This window comes from Capra hircus, chromosome 16 (assembly GCF_001704415.2).
Source record: "Capra hircus breed San Clemente chromosome 16, ASM170441v1, whole genome shotgun sequence".
NCBI lineage: Eukaryota > Metazoa > Chordata > Mammalia > Artiodactyla > Bovidae > Capra > Capra hircus.
This window is the reverse complement of record NC_030823.1, coordinates 26344157-26369763: the sequence shown is the minus strand read 5'-3', so window position 1 is coordinate 26369763 and position 25607 is coordinate 26344157. Positions and strand designations below refer to the sequence as shown.

The window sequence follows — 25607 nt, the reverse complement described above, 5'->3', positions numbered from 1 at the left end:
CACACAGTAGTGGCAGATCCTTGACTAATACCCATATCTGTCTGAACCCCCTAAGCATGTGTCCTCAGACTGTGCCAGACAAGCTGGAAAGAGGTTTCATCTTCCCCAAGACGCAGGCAGAGAAAGCAGAAGCAGAGGTAGGAAGAGAAGCTGGGTATTTCTGCCCCACATCTCTGAGAAGGAACCAGCCCAATCCTGGGGGCCAGGCACTGCCACAGCTTAGGAGCTGCGGCTCTGTCGACTCTGGCCAGAGTCTGACCAAGTGTAGCTGAATTGAAACTTTCGGCTGTTGTTTTGGCACCAAAGATCCAATCTGATGTGACTTCTTGTTGGTAGTTTTGGCAGCTCTTGTGAGGTTCTCTTTTTAATGAAGAGATACCAGTCACACTATCTTACATATCTTTTCAGGTGAATCCCATGATCGTTGGTGGCGCTCTAGCCGAGGTCCAGAACCACCTGAGGTGTCTATCTGCGTTTCCTCATTTAACTCCTTCTATTGACTTCTGAGAAAGCTTAATTGTTCCCATTTTACAGAAAAGCAGAGGAACAAAGGGGATTGTCCAGATCACTTGCCTAATAAGTTGCATTATTATGGCTGCAATTCACTGGGCATCTATGATGCGTGGGCACTGAGCCAGGCACTTTCTGTCCATTGCCTCTCACTCCCACAGCTCCCCTAAGATGGGAGGGATCATAGCAGTTTTGCAAAGGAGGAAACTGAGGGTCAGAGAGGTCATCCAGTCAGGTTAAGATTAGAATTTGGAGCCCAAGGGCAAAAACTTTTCCTTGGTTGCACAACTTGTAAAAGCCTTTTCCAACTTGGATTTTTGTGTTGATAAATTGAGTGCTTGGAAAAAAACTGGTAGAAGCTAGACTTGGGCTGGAGTCTACACTCTATGACTTCCTAGTAATTGTGACACTTGCTCATTTGTTTAACCTCTGTGAGCTTTAGTGTTTCAACTATACATTGCGGACAGGAAGAGCTCCTGCCACACAGCACTGTTGTAAGGATTCAGTGACACCTTGCAGGTCAAATGCTTTGCACAATGCCTGGCACAGGGCAAATACTCGACAGCAGTTGTTATCATGATTGGCCAGAGAACATGGCATTGAAAAGAGGTATCAGGTCCCAGCCTGACCTCCACTTAGGACACTACCGATGGAAACATCGGGGGTGGGGGGTAGCTGCTGGGTAGAAGAACACCAGAATCTCCACTCCTTCCCATAGCCAGGTTACTTCCCTCCCATTGGAGGACCTTGGCCTGGGTGGGCACCAGGCAGAGAAAAGGATGGCGAGCAAGACCCACCTCCTACAAAGAGTTGTGTTTACCATGTGCCAGGCACTCTTCTAGATTCTCTGCAGATGTGAACTCATTTAATCTTTATAATGTCAGTGCAGAGGGTGCCACTGTTCCCTTCATTAATGAAAGTGAAAAGTAAACTTAAATGACCCCCCTCCCCCACCAGGTCCCACTCTGACCCTTAGGGCACAGCCACACCAAGCCTACAGCCCTGCCTCCCTAAGGCAACGGGCACCAGGTCAGCACAGATGCCCCTCTGTGATGTCTGTGCCCCTCCTCCTTGATGCTCAGACACATGCTTGGAAGGAAGAGCTCTCCATCACCCAAGGGTGACATTCCTTTTGTGACTGATCCAGGGTGCTGCTTCTCCCACTTCACCCTCCTTCCTCCTTTCGGTCATTTCTGTGTGATAAACGACAAGTGACAAAGATACTCAAGAAGGAAAAACTATGTGAGAAGAGGCAGACCTGGGCTTCAATTCCAACTGTAGCTATAGACACACCCCTTACTATTAAATAGCTCTGGGTCTCTGCAAGTGATTCATCTTCTGGACATTTTTCATCAATAAAGCAGAGATAATATCAACATCATGGTTTTCTCATAAGGATCAGACAGAAGCACATGAAATTTATAGTATAATGCCCAACTCCTCAATTACTAAGCTGTTGCTATTATCTGGCCATTTATTCGTAGCCTTAAGCTCCGGTATGGCTGTTCACCCAAGAAAGATTCATTTGCCCTGAGCCTCCCTGTTTTCCTGACCTGTAAACTGGGGGTTGAGAACACGTAATCTGCCTTGTAGGATCACTGTGAGAGTTGGGAGAGGTCTTGCATAAAGCTCGGCACACAAAATGGCTCCACCAACTGTGTACTTTACTCTGATTCTTATCACAATTAACTTCTCCCAGGAATTGAAAATTGGCTCAAACTCCCAACAACCACTGGAATTTCTTCTCAGTCACAACTCGTGGGGGAGAAATATTTGTATATTTCTCTTTCATAAACATAAGAACTGCCCAAGAGACATTTGAAGATTTATAAGCTTTTAGACAACCACCTTAGAGAACTGCCCACAATAAAGCAAGTCTGAGGCTAGCCCACGAAAAACAAAGAAAATCAGGTGCTTCCTCTATAACTCTGTTTTAAAAATCTTCTCCTTCTCTCAGAAAGTTAATGTTAATCAAACCTTAATAGGATCCTAGCTACTTTCCCAGCTCTCAGGTGTGATGAAAAGAACATGGGGTTTAAGGTCAGACAACCTGGGGTCAAAGGCAGGTCTGGGACTGTTGTGTGACTACAGGTAAGACAGTTACCCTCTCTGAACCTCAGTCTCCTCACTTAGAAAATGGGAAAAAGAATCACATCAACCTCATAGGAATGTGAGGAAAAGTCAAATGAGATGTAAAAACAGTCTGTAAAATGAAAAACACTATGAAAATGTGAATTGTTATTATTTACTGTTAAGAGAAACGATATCATATTTAACGCTCAATCCCAGAAACACTCTCAATCCCAGTAAACAGAGTCCCTCAGGAAGCCCCATATCTCTGTGTCCTCCTCCTTTTTAAGTTGGACGTTGCTATTTACATTTTAACAGTCTTCTCACATCTGTATCTGCTATTATGTCATTTCAAATTGCTTTGGAAAGAGGCAAAGTATAAAAACAAACAACAACTCCCGGATCATTTATCCTCTGCTCTCAGTTGCATTTGCAAGATGGCAGTAGGGTCAGATTTGCTGTCTGCAGCCTGGAACCCAGGACTGGTTTCTCTGGTTGAAGGTAGCCGGTCATCTCGGGAATCGAATCAGAAATGATACTAACCAGCCCTAAAGGGAACTCTCTCAGCCAAGGGGAAGCCTGATCCCAAAAAATATTGCCTTGAATCCTCTGGTTTCATACCTTCAACCTCAAAGCAGAAATCTGCATTTTGTTTTCCGTAGAATTTTTAGAAGCAACACGTCTTTTTGAAACTTTGCTTTCTCCACCTACTAGTTTACCATCTATATAGAGATGAAGCCAGCCTGTAATGGGTTTAAAATGAGACAGCCAGGTAGGCGAGACACTCAAGCAATCGCAGCGTTTTAAACACAGAATACACGTTACACAAACACCATTCATAAACCTGAGTCACAGACTTCGGATGGAAGCTGGTACATGTATAAATAGCCCGTGTATGTCAAACACAAGAAAAGAAGGGAAGTTGGGGGAATAAGGTCAAAATCATGGTGCCCAATTTAAACATAATGAAAATCTCAGCCTTATTATTTACAACCCCGAGTACAACTCCTACCCAAGAAGGAGAGAATGTCGAATGGAAAATTCTAAATGAACTAATGTCCTCGTGTTGAACCAGACAGCACGAGTGATGCATCAGCATCACTGAAGCTGTAGTACTGTCGTCTCACTTCTCAGCGGCCGGATGCCACGGCACAGAACTGCCACACCAGCCCTTTCTGGCCTCAGGACTGTTTGGGAAGCCTTAAAAGTTAGTAGTCTTGACTAGTGTTGATCAACTGACTCGCCTTCAATGGCCCGTGATGGTTTGGGATGACAACGAAACTGTACAGTTTGTGGTGGCGAAGAATTAACACTTTGAACATGTCATCAGTATTTCAAAAAATCATTTTTTCCTACAATTCCCCCCTTCCCACTTCCCAGCCCCCACTCCTGATTTTGGCCATAATTCTTTACCAACATACCGTCCCAAACTCAGTTCCCAAAATCACTGGGCTCTTACAAAGCAGAGCAGAAAAACAGACACCCTTGCAGACTCAAGGCTGGTTACAGTCCAAGGCAAGTCTGCACACTTTCCAGGCCCCGCCCATCGAAGTGAAGGGCGTGGCCAGGGCTTGGAAGAAACGCGAGAGTCTCAGGTAAGCCCGTGACATCCTTGAGATCTTCAATCGGTCCTACAGACGCAGCCTTGACTCTGGGTCACCCAGTTCCTCAGAGGGCACCCTCCAGCCTTCCAGCCATCACACCCACAGACCAGGAACGCAGCATGAACTTCAGGGAGCCTTTCAATAAAGGGGATTCAGGAAGCAGCAATTCTCGTTCAGAAGAGGTTTGGTGTTTCATCACCCCACGTGCCCCTGCTGCTCAGAAGGGATCTACAGGCCAAGTGTGGGGTGCGAACGCGGAAGACTGGTACACAGGGCGACAACACGTGTGACAGCAGGCTGGCTCGGCCGCTGGCTGCTGCCTGCTTCCGGCTCCCAATTCCGAGTATCTGCCCATCTCTGTCTGTCACGTCCCCACACTGGTCCCTGCTCCCGTCACCAGCAGGATGGACCGCACAGCCTCGGGCCTCTCCCATCTCAGTCTCTGTGGATGTGCGTGGTCTTCGAGTTAAGAGCTCACTAAAGTGTAGATCATGCTGGATGCAAAAAGAAGAGGAAAAAAGACGGCATTAGTGGGAGCCCTCAAAGGACTTAGACGGCCCTTAAAAGAGGCACCTTCCATAAGCCAGACCCCTGGCTTCTTTCTCATTCCTGTCATTAAAGCAACTTATCTGCTCCCCAAACTCTTCCCTCTTCTACTTCCCACCTCATGTAACCATTGTTACAAGGCCACACTGTGCCCCTTGGATGAGAGATATGACTGCTCTGAGCATCTCTCATTATTCTCAACAGGATAATAATTAAGGCTGCTATTCCTCTTTTCTGCAATTGCAGGGCAGGTCCCCAGGGGTCTGGGGTGCCATGGATTCTTTATGCCACCAGCTGCCACATGCATATGTGATGGCCATGTCCAGGGGCTCCGAGATTATGCTGGTTAATACGTCAGTGCTGGGGAGAAGCTCACCATCATGACTGTAGGGACATGTGTGTGAACACAGGCCCTCTGGGCTCACAAACTAAATGAATTCGTAGCTGGTTAATTCCCTGGCCCTCTTGTTTTTAACAAAGTCCAGGCATTAAACATGCATTAAGAGCAAGCGTCCTATGTCCTACCATGGTGTTCCAACACCACGGAGGAGGGGGTCACGCATCCCTGTGCCCTTAGAAAGGGCTGCAACCTAATTCTGCAACAAGGAAGAAGATTCTATACCAAAATATACACTCTATCTGGCAGAAAGAAAAACAACTCTTTTACAATATAGAGAGAAAAAAGGAAAATCTAAGAAACAAAACCAAAGACAATGAAACTGAAGAATTCTGCTTCTAACCTCCAGCTGCAAAGCCCCATCAAGGCCCTTCTGAGGAGCTCAAGTTCTGCCTTTGAGAATCTGGTACACTTCATGCTCACAGAGCCTCACCAGTCAGGCCTGGAGCTACAGCAGTCTTATCTGACATGGGGAAATACGGGGATGAAAAGTGGATCACTCAAGGTCACAGAGCAAGGCGAGGAGCCACGTCCCAACACCAAAGCCAGTGCTCCTTCCACTATAACACTGAGCCTCACAGTATCTGTTCACTCACTTTCCTTCCTGCGTTTATTCAATATTTACTGAGTGTCTCCTGAGTGCCAGTCCCTATTCTCAGTGCTGGGAAACTGATGGAGTATACAGCCCCACCCACTGCACTGAGGGAGGGTACAGTTAAGCTGTAGCAACAATAAGGATTGGGTGAGCACCTACTATGTGCTGGGCACAACCAGGGCACTACAGATACAGAGGTGAATGAAACAGACGAAGTCTCTGGCATCAAGTACATCATAAATAGCGTACCCAGAGTGAGAGAAACGAACAGGAGGGGAGGCAGGCACAACCCAGAGTAACTGGTTAGCAGGGTGGTGCTATTTAGGTATTAGTACCATTCTGGTTTACACCCTTAATTTGAAAAGGACTTTATGCTGAACAGGCAGAATCCACACTGGACTAACCAGTTTCTATTAATTTTGATTTTAATATTAGCATTAGTACTAATATTCAGTCAGTTCAGTCGCTCAGTTGTGTCCAACTCTTTGCAACCCCATGAACCGCAGCACACCAGGCCTCCTTGTCCATTACCAACTCCTGGAGTTCACCTAAACCCATGTCCATTGAGTCGGTGATGCCATCCAACCATCTCATCCTCTGTTGTCCCCTTCTCCTCCTGCCCTCAATCTTTCCCAGCATCAGGGTCTTTTCAAATGAGTCAGATCTTTGCATCAGGTGGCCAAAATATTGGAGTTTCAACTTCAGCATCAGTCCTTCCAATGAATATTCAGGGCTGATTTCCTCTAGGATGAACTGGTTGGATCTCCTTGCAGTCCAAGGGACTCTCAAGAGTCTTCTCCAACACCACAGTTCAAAAGCATCAATTCTTCGGCACTCAGCTTTCTTTATAGTTCAACTCTCACATCCATACATGACTACTGGAAAAACCATAGCCTTGACTAGATGGACTTTTGTTGACAAAGTAATGTCTCTGCTTTTCAATATGCTCTCTAGGCTGGTCATAACTTTCCTTCCAAGGAGTGAGAGTCTTTTAATTTCATGGCTGCAATCACTATCTGCAGTGATTTTGGAGCCCAGAATCTACAAGATTGTCTAGAACTAACACCCAAAAAGATGTCCTTTTCATTATAGGGGATTGGAATGCAAAAGTAGGAAGTCAAGAAACACCTCAAGTAACAGGCAAATTTGGCCTTGGAGTACAGAATGAAGCAGAGAAAGGCTAATAGAGTTCTGCCAAGAGAATACACTGGTCATAGCAAATACCCTCTTCCAACAACACAAGAGAAGACTCTACACATGGACATCACCAGATGGTCGACATCAAAACCAGATCGATTATATTCTTTGCAGCCAAAGATGGAGAAGCTCTATACAGTCAGCAAAAAGAAGACCAGGAGCTGACTGTGGCTCAGATCAAGAACTCCTTATTGCCAAATTCAGACTGAAATTGAAGAAAGTGGAGATAACCACTAGACCATTCAGGTATGACCTAAATCAAATCCCTTACAATTATACAGTGGAAGTGAGAAATAGATTTAAGGAACTAGATCTGATAGACAGAGTGCCTGATGAACTATGGATGGAGGTTCGTGACATTGTACAGGAGACAGGGATCAAGACCATGCCCAAGAAAAAGAAATGCAAAAAAGCAAAATGGCTGTCTGAGGAGGCTTTACAAATAGCTGTGAAAAAAAGGGAAGCGAAAAGCAAAGGAGAAAAAAAGTATTAATATTAAGTAGCCCCTATCCTGGGGTTTCCTGGGTGGCGCTAGTGGTAAGGAATCCACCTACCAATGCAGGAGTTGAAAGGGACTCTGGTTTGACCCCTGGGTTAGGAAGACCTCCTGGAGGAGGACATGGCAACCCACTCCAGTATTCTTGCCTAGAGAATCCCCATGGACAGAGGGGCCTTGTGGGTTACGATCCATAGGCTTGCAAAGAATCAGACACAACAGAAGTGACTTAGCACACGTGCACAACCCCCATCCCATGTAACCTGCAAAGGTCTCCTGCTCCACAAGGCAACCTGAGGAGGGGGTGGCACTGGATGCTGGGGTGGTTCACATGGCATACAGGGCAGAGTCCGGCTCTGGGGTCAACTGCTAACTGTTAGTTAGGACCTTCGACACATTTCTTAATCTCCATGATGTTGTTAGGAACCCATCGGGAACCTCAAACTGTAAAATCCAAACCCCTCCTTTACAGGGTTCCCAGTGGCTGTCGCTCGAGTCCATCATTGTGCTCGACTCAGAAGCAGCTCTCCGTGCATGTGGGTCCCCTTCTGTCCCTGTGAGAGTGGCCTGGGCTGACAGTCCTGTGCTCACCACAAGCCCTGGATCTAAGGAGCTGGGAGCCCCTGAGGTACGAGAAACAGGGTCTGTGAGGAGCTCTGAAGATCACCAAGAAGTCAGATTCAACAAAGAAGGCAGGACCCTGATTGCCACCCAGCGTCACAGTGAAGTGGGAGAAGCAGTTGTTTCCCCTTTTGTTTTGGAAACAAAGTCATTAACGAATGTAACATAAAGGCAGAGTCAAACTAAACTAAAGGACAGACAGACAGAATGTCTGGAACATGGTCAGTTACAGGATGATCACAGCCATCTAACAGGCAGGAGCCCCAGGACTGCCCCCCCAGCTCAGCAGACAGAGAGCAAAGTCATGAGGACTCCTATGCCTTCTTCCCTCCAGCACCTTAGGTTCCAGCAGTTACTGCAACAAAACTGAAATGAGGGAGCTTGATCTGCCATCCAGACTAAAGCGGATCCCCAGTGAACAGGGAAGGATCAGGGGAAAGTTCTTTCGTTGTTCTGCTGGCTTTGAAGAGGGACAATACTGCCTCTGGGGACAGGCCCCTCACCTATGACTCAGCAGCAGGGACTGCCCGCAGCCCCACAAAGAAGCTGAGCACACTCCAGTGAGGAAACCTAACTTCCCTGTTAGCCCAAGGTGAGCAAATCGCTAAGCCCATGAAACCTTGAGTCACCTTCTTCAGGCTTCCCAAGATAAAAAGCAGTCTGAGCCAGCTTTCGTTAAGACACTTGGGCCAATCTGCTGGGCACCTTGGAAAGCTCCAGAGAGGCTTCAGAGACCCTTAGGCTCCTTACAAATTGAAATAGGCAACGTACCAGGACATTCCATCCAGGAAGAGGATAGAAGTGTCACCCTGAGCCTGAACCAACCCTTGACTCCAACAAGAATGTGGTTAAAAAAAAAAAAAAGAGAGAGAGAGAGAGAGAGAGAATGTGGTAGAATATTCTGAATCACCTCCAGGGCTGTTATTCCAGAAGTTATAGATGCGGTGCTTCTGAGTATTCTGGACCCTGGGGATGTGGAGAGGAAAGGAGGTGGACAAGCAGCATCTCCCGGATGATGCATAGCCCTGCAATTCTGAATAAGCAGACCTGAGACCAAGAATCTGCTTGTTAAAAAGCATACCCTCCTCACCCCCTGATCCTAAGGCGGAAGATCCAAAGACCACATTTCGATAAAAGACTTTTCTAAAGCTTTCCCTAAAGGAAATCAACCCTGAATATTCACTGGAAGGACTGATGCTGAAGCTCCAATGCTTTGGCCACCTGATGGGAAGAGCCAATTCGTTGATAAAGACCCTAATGCTAGGAAAGATTGAAGGAAGGAGGAGAAAAGGGTGACAGAGGATGAGATGGTTGGATGGTATCACTGACTCAATGGACATGAGTATGAGCAAACTCCGGGAGATGGTGAAGGACAGGGAAGCCTGGCGTGCTGCAGTCCATGGGGTCGCAAAGAGTCGAGCACAAGTGAGCAACTAAACAACAACAACAAAGATTTTCTAAGAGCCACCAGTTAAGAGCTTGGTCTTTGGGACTCAACTTCAGAGGGACTTCCAGCTTTGTCACTACGAGCTGTGACCATGGGAAAATGACTTAATGTCTCAGACTCAGTTTCCTCATTGTCAACATGAGGGCAGTGATAGCATTTAGCTCATACACTAGGCAATATATGTCAAGCTCTTAGCTCAAAGCATGGCTTGGCTTTTTTAAAATTTTTAATTGGAGGATAATTGCTTTACAATGTTGCGTTAGTTTCTGCCATACATCAACATGAATGAATCAGTCATAGGTATACATATGTCCCCTCCCTTTTGAACTCCCCTCCTACCCCATTCCTCACATTGAGGTTGTCAGAGAGCACTGGGTTTGAGCTCCATGTGTCATATAGCAAATTCCCACTGGCTGTCTATTTTATATATGATAATGTACGTGTTTCAGTTTTGCTCTTTCGTCTTTCCCTCTCCTTCCCTCATTGCGTCCACAAGTCTCTTCTATGTCTGTGTGCCCACTGCCGCCCTGCAAATGTGAACCATCTTTCTAAATTCCACATATATGCATTCATATACAATATTTGTTTTTCTCTTTCTGACCTACTTCACACAGTACAGTAGGCTCCAGGTTCGTTCACCTCATCAGAGCTGACTCAAATGCATTCCTTTTCATGGCTGAGTAATATTCCGTTGTATATATATATACCACAACTTCTTTATCCATTCATCTGTTGATGGACGTCTAGGTTGCTTCCATGTCCTGGCTACTGTAAACAGTGCTGCAATGAACATTGGGGTACCTGCGCCTCTTTCAGTTATGGTTTCCTCAGGGTATATATGTGCAATAGTGGGATTGTTGGGTCATTTGATAGTTTTATTTCTAGTTTTTTAAGGACTCTCCATGCTGTTCTCCATAGTGGGTATATCAATTTACATTCCCACCAACAACACAAGAGGGTTCCCTTTTCTCCACATCTTCTGCAGCATTTATTGTTTGTAGATTTTCAGTGATGGCCATTCTGACCAGTGTGAGGAGACACCTCATCATAGTGTTGATTTGCATTTCTCTAATAATGAGTGATGCTGAGCATCTTTTCATGTGTTTATTAGCCATCTGTATGTTTTCTTTGGAGAAATGTCTGTTTGGGTCTTCTGCCCACTTTTTGATTGGGTTGTTTAAATACTGGGTAAATGCAGCTGCTTTCCGCCTGCCCCAGCCTAACTCAAACTCCAAGGCAGGCCCCGCTTCCTCGCCCGGCTACTGCCGACCAGACCACTTTGAGGATAGCGCTGGGTACCTGGAGATATTGTGGCCTGGTGCAGATAGGGACAGGAGAGCAAAGTGACAGGTGAGACACCTCAGGGATGAGCCCAAAAAGGAACAGGAAGGAGGAGGAGACATTTTCAGAAAAGGCACTTCCTGGGGTATCAAACCACAAGACAGTCTGTTTATAGCTATTCACTTCATTAGGATATTCTACTCAGAAGTGAAGTGAAAAGAGGGGAGACTCTTGAAACAGAGTTACAAATTCAGCATGTTTTATTTAATTAGAGTGGTGTTACATAATATTGGGAGAATTGTGAGTATAAGCATTTAAGGACCCAAAATGCCCATTTGTGAAGCGTGACTGCCCCAGGGGGTCTCTGTTATGGTCCCCAAGAATGCTTTCACATGAAACTAGGGGGCAAGGGGTGATAAGGCTATGCATCCTCGGCCACTGGTGACCTGACTGTCTGAGCTGTGGAGCTGCTGGGGGCAGGGAGCCCTATGGAGGAGTAACCAAGTGCACTTTACCAACAATCTCCTAAGAGGGGTTGGCAGAATGTGTTTTCACTGTGTAGCTCAAAGGCTACACCTGTCAGCTGGCAAGGTAGGACCTTGTGCCCCTCCCTCTCCTCATACAGAAACCGTTCGATGGCTCCAACCGTCCCTGATAGGCCAGGACTCCAATGCTCAAAGGCCTGATATCCCCTCCACTTGCTACAGGAGTCAAATCCACCAAGAGGAGCAGAAACTCACCAGTAAAGGTAGTAGAAGAAGGAGAGGAGATAGAAGGCCAGCTTACACCACGCCTCCTTCTGACAGTAACTCAAGGTGTCTGCGTTCATGACCACCGGTGGGTCATAGGCGAGCTCAGAGCTGTCTGCTGGACAGTGGAAATACCTGCAGGGAGAGCAGACACGCCGTCATCGGCTCTGAGACCTGGGAGGGACATGGGAAGTCATCAGGGCTGAGTCTTCCTGATGCCAGGCTTCCCTCTGAGGAATCGCTGCCAAGCAGTCATCTGCATTCTGCCAGAATCACTGCCCAAAATACAGCCCAGGAATCACTAACCAGTGGCTCAACCACTGTCTTCCAACAGGTGGTAACATCCGAATACGCAGACCCACCAGCGTCACATTCGCCCCACACACAGGTGCTCTGGTAGAAGGAAACCGTGTCACTTGGGAGGTACCAGGAAGAGCCTCCTTTCTCCAGGGATGTGGGTGGGTGAGGGGTGGTCTGTGTTGTGGGCAGGTTGGGGGGGTGTTCTGCTATGTGTACAGATCTGGGCATCACTAGGGGCACAGGTGTGTGTGGACGTCAGTTGTATCTCTGCCTCCAAGTGTTGCTGTACCACAATTCTACCATACATATTCATTACTTTGGATTAAACATTAAGTCGTTTTGGATTTATCCTCCTCCCAGACCCTCTTTTAAAATCCCGGGTACTCTGGAAGGGACATCACATTCCCACTTGAGCGTGGAGGAGTTTACAGGTAATTTTCTCCTTGAGAGAAGGACGAGAACAACAAAAAGAACATTGGCCAGTGCAGGGAGAGAGCTGCTCCAGAGGGAAACGGGGTGAACCCAGAAAGCGGTGGGAGGAGGGGGCAAACGCAGACTTGGTGTCAGCTTCAAAACATCGCCTTGGCACAGCATGAACCAGCTGTGCTCACAGGAAGCAAGAGACTCCGGCTGTGCTGGCTGAGACCTCGGGAAGTGGTCAGGCAGGAGGTGAGTCCTGCCCCTGAGGCTGTCCATCTGTCTGGCCCTTACAAAGACACTGCCCCCAGGGTCTCAGCCAGCACCTCATTCAAAGCCAGAGAACAAAGTGCAGCTGAAATCGCTCTGCAGCTGCTTTTTTGTCAGTCTGGTGAGGGAATCAGGAAGCCGGGTGCAAATTTAATGGCTCCTGTGAGGCTCTGGGTCCCACTGTGGTCCTCGAGGGAAATGGAGGACCAGGCGAGGGGTGTGACGGGCTTAATCACACCGCCTTTGAAGAGCATCCCTGTAACGCAGCAGCTCCCGGAGCTGGTATTTCAGTTCCCTCTTCATCCCCTTCAGAGGACTGCGCTGACATTATCTGTTATCTACGCTGTGCTGAGAGGAAATCACAAGCCAGATTCAATGACATCTGCCAGCTCACAGCCCTCCAGGCCACTCACCGCTCCTCTTCCTGGGAGCATATTTCAAAACCTATTTGCTTTTGCTGTGCCTTGTTCCCAGGTGACATCATTAAGTGAAGGCAAGGGTGGCAGGGTGGCTGAGTGGCTCAGGGGCTGAGCTTCTTCGAGTCAGCCATTAACCTCTCTGGACCCCAGCTTCCACATCTGTAAAATGGGGCTGAAACTGCCTACTCCAAAGGGCTGTTGTGACAACTGTGTGAAATGATGGGTCCAAATAAACTCAAAGAACAGATGCTGAACAAAAGTACTGCCATTCTACTTGCAATTAAGCAAACAGAGCTAAGACAGAGGGGTCTTTAACTGCCCTAGAAACATCACTGGGCTGGACCTTCGGAGAAAGGAAAGAGAGGGAGTTCAAGGACTCTGATTTGTAAAGGACACTCCCCTTCCTCAATCCTTTTTCTTTCATTTTCTGGGTACTTACAAACTGCCAGAACTAGGCTAGATCTGTCAGGGATTCAAAAACATAAGGCTAACTTCCTACTGGCAAGAAAATTGCAGTCACTCCCTTATACACGGAAACATTCCAAGTGGAACGGCATGGCTAGCTCTCCCTCCCTCCCTTTTGGAGGGGTGATAGCCCTAAGAATCAGTGCACTAACCAAACTTTGGTAAATAAACCACATTTTTGATACCCTGGATTAACAACGCACTGTTTGAAGAACTCTGGGACAAATGACTTTTAGAGGGAGAAGAGCCAGCCGTCAGGTGACAAAGACATGACCTGTGTTCCCTGCAGAAATGGCCCTGCCATGTCCCAGCCGAGTGATGCTGGGTTGTGACTTAACCTTGGTAAGTCTTTGTGACCTGTGTGTACCACCCACCCTTCTGTTGTGGATATTGGAGGAGGCAGACATGGAAAGTCTCTGGGTGGGTACGCAATCCATTTTAACACCATAATGTTTCTATTTGACTTCTCTTTAAATTCAGATTTTAGTAGGTTACCTTTACATAAAAGGACTTTCGTATGTAAATGAATCATCTTCATTCCTCCCTAAACCTGCATCCTGCTCTTGGTCACCTCCTAGCCATCCAGCCTTGACATGCCCCCTCTCCCTCACCTCCTGTTTCCAATTATTGGCCAAATTATGTCCAGTTTACCTCTCCAGACCTCTCCCCCTCTTTTCTCTCCATCCCAACTTCCATTACCTGGGACAAGCCTTCATTCTTTCCACCTGGAATTTCACCAGAACCTCCTAATTAGATTTCGTCCTTAAAATTTCAGCCTCCTGCCCAGCCTTCCCACTGCTGTCAGGGTCACCATCCTAAAAATTGGATCCAGCAATGTCATTTTCCTCCTGGAAAGCTCCTGAGAGTGAGCCATTCCCTACAGAAGAAGCGTTTCCAACTTCCTACCAAGTCATTTCAGACCCTCCACACCTGATCCCCAGCTGTCAACCCCAGCTCTGCTCCCTTTCATCTCAGAACCCCACAGCCAATCACACTGAACAACCGCTGCTCCCCAGAACACCAGGAGCTCTCTTACCTCTGAGCCTTTGCAAAGGCTAGTCCCTTAACCTCGAATGTGCTTTTCCAGATTCCCCAGTGCTGCCCCTCCATTCCTCTACATTCCACCCATGCTCCTCAGACACGTGGTAAGAATATATTTCCCTCCACCACCAGGGTATATATTCCTTGAAGGTAATATTATATTTTACATTCATCTTAGAATGCCCCACAATGTCTGGCCTCTGGTATGTCTTCCATATGTTTGCTAAATGAAGGAGTGAATGTTCTAGACGTGACTGAATACAGGCTACACTATGGTATAAAGACAATGATTAAATGTTTGTGGGGCACCAAAAGTGTGGCTCGTTTATCTGTACAATTGCATCTTTTACTACTTTGGTATATGCTTCCCCCACCCCCAACCCACCTTCTATACCCATATGGTGATTCTCTTTTACAAAAAGCCCAGATCATATGATCTGATGCATGGTCTTAGCAGGGAATAGAACATTTAAAATCAGAACTGTCCCAGAAAATGCAGCCCATCTGGTAGGTGGGTTATTTTTATTAATATATAATTCATATGCCAAAAAATTCACCTTTTAAAAGTATACAATTCAGTGGTTTTTAATATACTCACAGCATTGTACAACATCACCAGTATCTAATTTCAGAACATTTTCATCAATTTCAAAAGAAAACAGTGTACCCATCAGCAGTCACTCCTCACTCCCACTCCCTTCCAGCCCCTGGCAATCCCCACTCTACTTTCCATCTCTATAGATCTGCCAGTTTCAGACATTTCTTATAAATGGCTTTTTGTGATTGGCTTCTTTCCTTGTGGCTCAGCTGGTAAAGAATCCGCCTGCAATGTGGAACACCTGGGTTCAATCCCTGGGTTGGGAAGATCCCTTGGAGAAGGGGAAGGGTACCACTCCTGGAGAATTCCATGAGGTCGAAAAGAGTATTCTGGCCTGGAGAATTCCCATGGGGTCGCAAAGAGTCAGACATGACTGAGCGACTTTCACTTCACTTCTTTCACTTATAATGTTTTCAGGCTTTGTCCATGGTGTTGCATCCATCAGTACTTTACTGGTTTTTATTGCTTAATAACATTCCATTGTAAGGATACATCACATTTAGTTTCTTCATTCATCTTTTGATGGAAACTTGGGTTGTGTCTTTGTTGTTGCTGTTGTTGTTTAGTCGCTAAGTTGTGTCTAACTCTTTGCAACCCCATGGACTGTAGCCAGCCAGACTCCTCTGTCCATGGGGTCTTCCAGGCAAGAAAACTGGAGTGGGGTGCCATTTCCTTCTCCAGGGGATCTTCCTGACCCAGGGATCAAACCCACATTTCTTATGTCTCCAGCATTGGCAGGCGGATTCTAGATTGCTGAGCCCCCAGGGAAGCCTTGGTTTTGCCTACTTTGTGGCTACTGTGAATAATGCTATAGCTGCCTTTAACACTGATCAGTGAGGGCTGAGGCTGTGGTTAGTGGAATCTATAGGAAGGACCTTCCCTCACTGGGCTTACTGGACTGCTATCTGAGAGCAGCTTGCAGAGAAGGCTTTGGGGTAAGGGTCACCCAGGAAGGGGTGAGAGGAAGGCACAGCTGGCTGGTCCATGTGGGGGGTGTCATCTCTACAGGGCAGGCTGCCCGCGCAGGAAAGGGAAGAACGGAGCAGTCCCAAGCAGACTTACCTCCAGAAGTGATAGAAGAGCAGAGGGACATTGAGCCCCAGGGTGAGCCACTCCTGAGCACACAGGAACATGATGCAGAAGAGGCTGTGGATGGAGTATTCTGGCAGCACCAGCTGAAGAGGAAGCAGAGACGCAGGCCTGAGTGAGAGGGAGGAGAAGCCACCCCAGCCTCTACAGCAGCTGACGTCTGCCTGGATCCTGCCTCCAACACGCTGCTGACACGCAGCCCCTGCCCCGCACAGCATCACAGAGTCACTGCCCCGGCCACTTCTGGTAAGTTCTCCTCTTATGTGACCAGAGCCATGCTTTATACCTAGCCCTAAATGGACAGAGGCCCTCAGCACCCTACATACCAGAACAGGGCACTTGCTTCACAGGGTCACCCATGGATGACCCCCGGGAGAAGCAGAAGAGGCCATCCAGCCCCCGTGATGTCTGACCCCGGGCGGGAGGCACTGGAAGAAACACTGACAGGGTTTTCAGTGATTCAGCAACTGCGCTGCTCCTGTTTTCCTAGCCCCTATGCATTCACATATAGAGACGCACAGACCCAAAGCAAACGTTAATATGTGTGCACGCATCCTAAGTCACTTCAGTTGTATCCAGCTATTTAGTTCAAATAAAGCAGAGCTGGGGAAACGGCATTTTGCTTGATGGTGGATGGGTCCAAAGGAACCTGAGAGGAGCAACATGTAATGATAAAAGAGGGAAACTTGAACCTCCGCAGGGAAAAGAGTCCGATCCAGATCAAGAAGGGTCAGACGGTAGAAGGTGACCAGCAGGAAGACCAAACCTCCAGACCCCAATCCACCCACACTGGTGTAAATGGTAAAAAGAGCTCAATGACTAGGAACCACCCCCTCCTAAGGGTGGTTACATCTTAACAGAAAGTAAAGTTGAAACAGAAATCAAAGTGACTATAAAAGAGAAATCTGGTACCTAGGCAAGTAGCAAGGAAACACTAGAACAGAGATATAAATGTACCATCTTTCTCACTCATAGAGGAATAAATATTTAATGAATGAGTATTTAATGAATGTATACATCTATGTCGGGGTGGGGGGTGGTTAGTCTCTGGGCATTGTTTAGACCATGATGAATGCTTTGGTCCAGCTAGCATATTCTAACCATCCTTCAAGACCTGTCTCAAACACCACTTTCTAATGGAAGCTCGGCCCATTCCACCACACCGCTCCCCCACCCTAAAGGTCTCAGGCCCACAGGATGCTTTCTGACCCTCACCCAGGGGGATTCTCCATGTCCATGATGGAGTCATAACCTTCCTCCCACCTCTCAACACATCTAGATCTCTTCCAGGATCTACTCCACAAGTCTATAAACTGTCCTGGCCAAACTCTATTTTCTATTCTTTTCTCATCTCCATTTGCAAAGTGCTTTTTTGCACTTAGTAGAGACTTAGCAAGTATTTGACAAAATCAATTGAACTGACCATGCGCACGAGGCTGGAGCATGGCTGGCTGGCATCAGGGATGCAGCCTGTGGCCACAAACCAAAATTCCTCTGGATGGGAAACAAACTACCTCTAACTGTCCCATCTTGGGGAAAGAACACGACCTCGGTCTCTTTCGTCTCTCACTTTAGTCAGATTAGCCAACTGCCCCAGATGACAGATACAGTGAGGGACACACATTTGAAATAAATACATGCAGAGGCACACGTGGAAGAAATGCATTTTGTAACTAAGTGGCATCTTCTTTCATCTCAAGTCCAGTGAAGAATGAACTGCATTGACGCACATCTTACAATTCTCAGGCAGTAATCCTAGAATCAACATACAAGAGCCAGCAGTGACCTCAGTCGGGGAACTGAGCACAGCCAGCCCCTATGAGCCTGGACCACCTGGTAGGAGGGGGTATGTCCCATCATTTCTCCTCCCAGGACCTTGCAGCCATCTTTACCAGCCCCATCTGTGCCCAGCCAAGGCACCGCCTCACCTCCTCCTGCTTAAAGAGAAAATCCCCCTCCTCCCTTCTCCAGTTCTCAGCCAGCCAGCTCCAGGGGGCAGTGGCTGTGACCTCTACTACTTACATCTCTTCATTTTTTAATCATCAATTTCAGACACTTATGCCAAGGTAATTAACATGTTAAGAGACAGCCACCGTGGGCCTGGATCATCCCCGTCTGTAGCTCCAGTGACAAACCTCCGACTGATTACAGGTGCCCCTATTCATCACCATCACTGCTTCTCTCTTCGGAGCTTGATTTATAGTGGAAGCTGCAACCTTCTGAGCAGGGAGGATTCGTCACTGTCACCACACCGAGGAAAACTGCTTAATGGAGGCCACCTGGGTCCACAGGGGACACAAGCTGAGAATCCATGCTGCTCTTGGGGTGGCTTCTCCCAGCTGCCTCTGCCTAACACTGAGCAGCACCCTTGCAGGTGGGACAGCAAGGATGCCCTTTATGTCCACACACTGCTTTTCTCCTGCTTCCCCAGGAGGTCCCTGTTCTGTGGCGGGGACTGTTCCTCCTGGACCCAGTGAACCTCCACCAGGCCACGTGCTCCGGGCCTGCCCACTGGGCGTTACTGCTGCCCCCCACCCCCTCACCCCACCCCGGCTCCCTTCCACATACCCCTCCTCGCCCCCACCCCTCACACTTCCTGAATCTGCCCTTAGGATGTTACTGGGTGGGGCCGAAGGGCTGTGAGCAGAATTGGCTGGAGGATTTACCAGCCAAGACAAAGCACTCCGGGGTCTCTTTCTCCCGAATGACACAGCAAGGCACACTTAGTTGGAGGGTCCTCCATCATCCTGAAGCCATAAGTGAGGAGAGAGGTGCTGGGGCAGCTGGGGATGGACAACCAGCATGAACAAGAAAGAAATGCGGTTTGGAGGGTTTGGTTCGGTTTGTGTTTTTGCTGTTGTTGGGTGTTTTGTTTTGCTTTTTGTGGTTGTTTGGTTTGTTTGTGTGGCCCAGCCATGCAGCATGCAGGATCTTAGTTCCCTGATCGGGATTCCAATCCACCTGCGGTCTTAACCACTGCACTGCATCCTATGCTACTGAGATTCGGGAGCTGTTTCTTACGGTAGCATCATTTAACCCATCTTGTCTGGTACAGAATGAGTAATCAGTGGGAAGAGCAAAGTGGCAACTCCTCCTGATGAGCAGCCTGCCCTTGCTTTCACCAGCATTGGGTACACTGAGGCAGGGGCTGAATGATCACCAAGTGGGCATAATGCTTATTTTCCATGTGGGCTGTTTGGACTAGCCGTCCCATCCCAACCCTGCTTATCTCACTCTTCTACAAAGACTGTCCCTGAATCTCCTGAGCCAACTACAGGAACGCTGAGGGGAGCACCGACTGTCCCCCCTCCACCCTGAGTCATCCCCTTCAATGGAAAAGACTGTTCCGTTAATAAGACGAGCTGTTGAATGGTGCCAATCTCATCCTTTCATGCAACAGACAGAGGAACTGCTTCACACAGGCCGCAGTCTATTGCATTCCTGTGTCTCCTTACGCCTTGCTTTACAGAGTCATAAATACTAACTAAGTGGTCTCGATATAGGTCTTGTGAGATTGCTGAAAAGACTGCAATTCACTCCAACCAGGGGGGCTCACAGAAGGTTTCGTCATCAAGGCGGAATCCAGGAAACTTGAAAGGATGAGTAAAACCTAACCACATGAGGAAGCTAGAAGTCAGCCCTCCAGGAACAGGAAATGATGGGGCAAAAGAGAGAGGTGACAGTCACCACCTGGGTGGGTTCTTCACAAGCCCACCTAACAGGCTACTTAGTCACCACTGAGTGCATTAAGGCCCGGCCTGATGCGAGCCAAGTTCTGGGTAAATGTTCATTTTATTCCCCTCCTGCTGGGACCCAGCTTTCCCATCCCCCAGGGCTGCAGCCTTTGTGTGTCGCCATCATAAACTGCAGAGTACGGGCTGGTCATGAGAGTACAATGACAACACGGCCTCCTGCCACTCCATCCTGCCCTGATGCTTGCAGAGGTCAAGTATCAGGTGAAGTTCTCAGAGCACACTAGCAAAGCTCAGACACTTGTCAGTGAAGACCTCAAAGGGTTCACCCCACCTTCCCCCCCACCCCCCAGCTTCTTCCATGGCCTCTAAGAGGATGGATGCGGTGTCTGGTGAGGATCACCTATCCTGACTCCCTGCCCAGATTCTAGTCCTCAATTTCCAATTCCTGGCAGATGCTTCCATCCAGATAAGTTTGCAACCACCTGGTGCTGAAAGCTCAATCTCCTCCCAGCACCTGTAAGCTTTATCTCCTAAATGTCCAATTTCTGCTAACAATAGCCATCTCTGGCTTCTCTGTCTCATCCATTTCTCACGCCACTGTTTCCAAATTTTGCCATTTCTTCTTCACAGCCACTTGGATTTGTTTTCCCTTTTTTAATTTCTACTGCCCCCTACTGGTCTACTTCCCCTACTGGAGAATGGGCCCCAGCACATTCTCCCAAGGCTGGTGCAAGAACCTTCTAGCAGGTTTCTGTCCCTGGACACCGCTCTGTCCAGCAGAGCAGCTACTGCTTCTCTCTCCACTCAGCTCAGCTCTAACCTTTCATCCACCACCTGTTTCCTCCAGGAATTTTATTTTCTTTCTACTTAAGCATCATCTCATTCATTCATATATCCATTCATTAGCTGCTTTAGCCCACAAGTGATTTGCAACTGAAGAAAGCTGAGCACTGAAGAATTGATGCTTTTGAACTGTGGTGTTGGAGAAGACTCTTGAGAGTCCCTTGGACTGCAAGGAGATCCAACCAGTCCATTTTGAAGGAGATCAGCCCTGGGATTTCTTTGGAAGGAATGATGCTAAAGCTGAAACTCCAATACTTTGGCCACCTCATGCAAAGAGTTGACTCATTGGAAAAGACTCTGATGCTGGGAGGGATTGAGGGCAGGAGGAGAAGGGGACGACAGAGGATGAGATGGATGGATGGCATCACTCACTCGATGGACGTGAGTCTGAGTGAACTCCGGGAGTTGGTGATGGACAGGGAGGCCTGGCGTCCTGCAATTTATGGAGTCACAAAGAGTCGGACATGACTGAGCGACTGAACTGAACTGAATTGAAAAACCTTTACTCATGATGGGAGAATACTGTAATAATGTATCGATGTCTGTCTTATTTCACTGTGGTGGAGAAGGGCCTAGGAGCAGGAAGAGAAGCTCTTCTAATCCCTAAAGGGAGAGAAAAGAGAGAGGGAATGCTTGGAGTTGAAGCAAAGGAATCAAGCTCCCTAGGGAGAGAGTGGATTCCCTAAGACTGGGGAGGAGGAGATGGCAAAGGTGGTACCAGGCATCCCTAGTAGTAGGGATGCACTCCTGGATCCCACCAGCATCCCAGTGGGACAGGATTTCTGAGGGGCTGGGATAAGCCTGGCTGCGGCCAAACACCCCAAGAGCCAAGCCATAGAAGCCACGGGGAAGGTCCCAGGGCTGCGTGTAGCTTGAAGGGAGTGTCAGCTGTGAGACCACCCATCTCTCAATGAACCCTGTTGACTCAGACAACAAGCTTTTCTGCTGTGATCACACTGGGCTAAAAATATTAGCCCACTATCTCAATGTGTTATATAAATTCTTACCAGTTACATAATGATCGACGGTGTGATACTGAGAAAAACTTATTTCCCTCATCTGTAAATGCCAACGTGTGCGGCCTACCAACAAAGTTGCTAAAAGGGACTCAGGGTGTTCTGTGACAGTGCTCTCAAGGCGGAAGAAGCATCAAAGAAAGAAAGATGTCGTTGTGGAGACAAATGTGATCATCACCTTTGTTACCAGTTACATATGAGCTTGAGTCTCCATCCGATCTCCTCTGACCTTCCCCCACTCTGATTAAACCAAGCTTCCAGCTTCACCAAATGGGAAGAAAAACCCACAGTTTAACAGCCTGCTCCAGTCCTTGCCTGTTTTCAACAACAACCCAGTTCCCTGTGTGTCTGTCCTGAGGTTTATCTGCCCCAGGAGCCAGTGACTATGAAGAAGAAGAAAAGATAATGTCTCTTTCATTTGATTGCCCAGCCCACACCAGACTGGCCCTAAAACAGAGATGCCCTTCTGGGATGAGCAGGGCAGAGGCAATCTTCTCATAGATATCCAGCATGGGGATCTGTTCTCCAATTGTCCCGAAATGAACCATCGTGCACATAATTCACATGAGGAGGAGGAGACAGCAGGATAAGAGGCATATGATGGCAGCTCAGGAACCTGGGATTTTGCTAAACTGGAAGACTATAAAACAGCATCTAGGCACTGTCAGGAAACCTTATTCTGTCTTAGTCCCTTTGCTCAAAGGAAGTCACTTTCTCTTTAGTTGCTCCGGGTAAAGCTCTCCTGGCATGCTGCAGTCCATGGGGTCACAAAGAGGCAGACAGACTTAGTGACTGAACAACAACATAGCTCTCCTGGAGAAGGCGCTGCCCCGTAGCAGGGAGGCAAGGGCCTGCACCAGACTGGGGCCAAGGAGGGCCACCCAGACTCGCCAGTCAGCACCCCCAGAGGCAAGGCTTCCCTGCAACCTCTGCTCCCTCCGGTGGAGGGCTGGCATCCCAACCACAGATGGCACAATTAAGGAAGAACATCCCAACAGCTCAGACTTGGGATAGGCCAGCTGGAGTGTTGCCTATTTGATGATGCTGGCACGTCAAACTGTTTGACCTCCTGGATTCTGCATCAATGTTTATCCAGTATTTTTATGGGGAAAGCAGATGACTCTGGTACATATGCAACTTAGCCAAATCAAAATGCAATTAGAATTGTAATTTAAAGTCACCATAAAATTAGGGGGAGGTGATGATAAATTAGGAGGTTAAGATTAACAGATATACACTGCTATATATAAAATAAACAACAAGGACTGACTGGATAGCACAGGGAATTATATTCAATACCTTGTAATAACCTACAAAGGAAAAATAATCTGAAAAGAGTATATGTGTTATATATATATAACATATATATTACATATATACATTACACAAACACACACACGTATATGTGCTGTGCTATGCTAAATCACTTCAGTTCAGTTCAGTTCAGTCTCTCAGTCGTGTCTGACTCTTTGCGACCCCATGAATCACAGCACGCCAGGCCTCCCTGTCTATCACCAACTCCTGGAGTTCACTCAGACTCACGTCCATCGAGTCAGTGATGCCATCCAGCCATCTCATCCTCTGTCGCCCCCTTCTCCTCCTGCCCCCAATCCCTCCCAGCATCAGAGTCTTTTCCAATGAGTCAACTCTTCACATGAGGTGGCCAAAGTACTGGAGTTTCAGCTTTAGCATCATTCCTTCCAAAGAAATCCCAGGGATGATCTCCTTCAGAATGGACTGGTTGGATCTCCGTCATGTCCAATTCTCTGTGACTCCGTGGACTGTACTCTGCCAGGCTCCTCTATCCGTGAGATTCTCCAGGCAAGAACACTGGAGTGGGTTGCCATGCCCTCCTCCGGGGGATCTTTCCGACCCAGGGATCAAACCTGCATCTCTCACATCTCCTGACTTGCAGGTGGGTTCTTTACTACTAGCACCACCTAGGAAACATATATATATATATATTTATAAACTGCATCTATATATAAATTGTATTCCTGTGCTATACAAAAAAGATCTTCATCATCCAGATAACCACGATGGTGTGATCATTCACCTAAAGCCAGACATCCTGGAATGTGAAATCAAGTGGGCCTTAGGAAGCATCACTATGAACAAAGCTAGTGGAGGTGATGGAATTCCAGTTGAGCTTTTTCAAATCCTAAAAGATGATCCTGTGAAAGTGCTGCACTCAATATGCCAGGAAATTTGGAAAACTCAGCAGTGGTCACTGGACTGGAAAAGGTCAGTTTTCAAGGTCACTTTTCATTCCAATCCCAGAAAAAGGTAATGCCCCAAAATGTTCAAACTACTGCACAATTGCATTTATCTCAAATGCTTGCAAAGTAATGCTCAAAATTCTCCAAGCCAGGCTTCAACAGTACATGAACCATGAATTGTCAGATGTTCAAGCTGGATTTAGAAAAGCCAGAGGAACCAGAGATCAAATTGCCAACATCCATTGGATCATAGAAAAAGCAAGAGAGTTCCAGAAAACCATCTACTTCTGCTTTATTGATTACGCCAAAGCCTTTGACTGTGTAGATCACAACAAACTGTGGAAAATTCTTCAAGAGATGGGAATACCAGGCCACCCAAACTGCCTCCTGAGAAATCTGTATGCAGGTCACAAAGTGACAGTTAGAACCAGACATGGAACAACAGACTGGTTCCAAATTTGGAAAGGAGTACATCAAGGCTGTATACTGTCATCTTGCATATTTAACTTCTATGACGAGTACATCATGTGAAATGCGGGGCTGGATGAAGCACAAGCTAGAATCAAGATTTTCAGGAGAATTATCAATAACCTCAGATACGCAGAGGACACACTTCTGGTAGAAAGTGAAGAGGAACGAAACAGCCTCTTGATGAAGGTGAAAGAGGAGACTGAAAAAGCTGGCTTAAAACTCAGCATTCAGAAAACTAAGATCACGGCATCCAGTCCCATCAATTAATGGCAAATAGATGGGGAAACAGTGGAAACAGTGTCAGATTTTATTTTGGGGGGCTCCAAAATCACTGCAGATGGTGACTGCAGCCATGAAATTAAAAGATCCTTGCTCCTTGAAAGAAAAGCTATGACCAACCTAGACAACATACTAAAAAGCAGAGACATTATTTTGCTGACCAAGGTCCATCTAGTCAAAGCTATGGTTTTTCCAGTAGTCATGTATAGACGTGAGAGTTGGACTATAAAGAAAGCTGAGCACCAAAGAATGGATGCTTTTGAACTGTGGTGTTGGAGAAGACTCTTGAGAGTCCCTTGGATTGCAAGGAGATCAAACTAGTCAATCCTAAAGGAAATCAACCCCGAATATTCATTGGAAGGACTGATGCTGAAGCTGAAACTCCAAAACTTTGGCCACCTGATGCGAAGAACTGACTCATTTGAAAAGACTTTCATGCCGGCAAAGATTGAAGGCAGGAGGAGAAGGGGATACAGAGGATGAGATGGTTGGATGGCATCACTGGTCCAGTGGACTTGAGTTTGAGCAAGCTCTGGGAGTTGGTGATGGACAGGGAGGCCTGGCATGCTGCAGTCCATGGGGTTGCAAAGAGTCGGACACAACTGAACAACTGAACTGAACTGAAACTGAATCACTTTGCTCTACACCAGAAACTAATACAATACTGCAAAAAAAGAAAAAGAAAAAGTCGCCATGAAATCAGTCTGACAGATGCTGACTGTATGCACACCAGGAACTGCGGGCACGGCTCTGTGCCCTTTGCTGCCAGCACGTCTCCCAAATGCCTGGGCCAAGTATTGCTTTGCCCTTGTCAGAGTCAGGATCAGACCCTCACATCCAATCCCAGGAGACAGAGCCAGGCCTCAAGGGAACCAGGCACCGATCATTTCCCCATGAGCCTGTTCCGCAGGAACACAGGGGAAATAAGGGGAGACAGTAGGAGAAGAAGACTCTGTCTGAGTGACCCAGGGC

The 25607-nt window shown here is 47.4% G+C and overlaps 1 protein-coding gene across 1 annotated transcript in view; it reads right to left on the bottom strand.

The window, feature by feature from the left end:
* The window catches only part of CNIH3 (cornichon family AMPA receptor auxiliary protein 3), a 134476-nt gene continuing 110474 nt past the window's right edge, over positions 1606-25607 (bottom strand). Inside the window, exons 4-6 of the mRNA XM_005690521.3 lie at positions 16086-16198; positions 11505-11648; positions 1606-4678 (exon numbers count right to left, since the gene is read on the bottom strand). Of these exons, the coding sequence (XP_005690578.1) occupies positions 4651-4678; positions 11505-11648; positions 16086-16198 (285 nt within the window). The 3' untranslated portion in view covers positions 1606-4650. The remainder of the gene's footprint in view (positions 4679-11504; positions 11649-16085; positions 16199-25607) is intronic.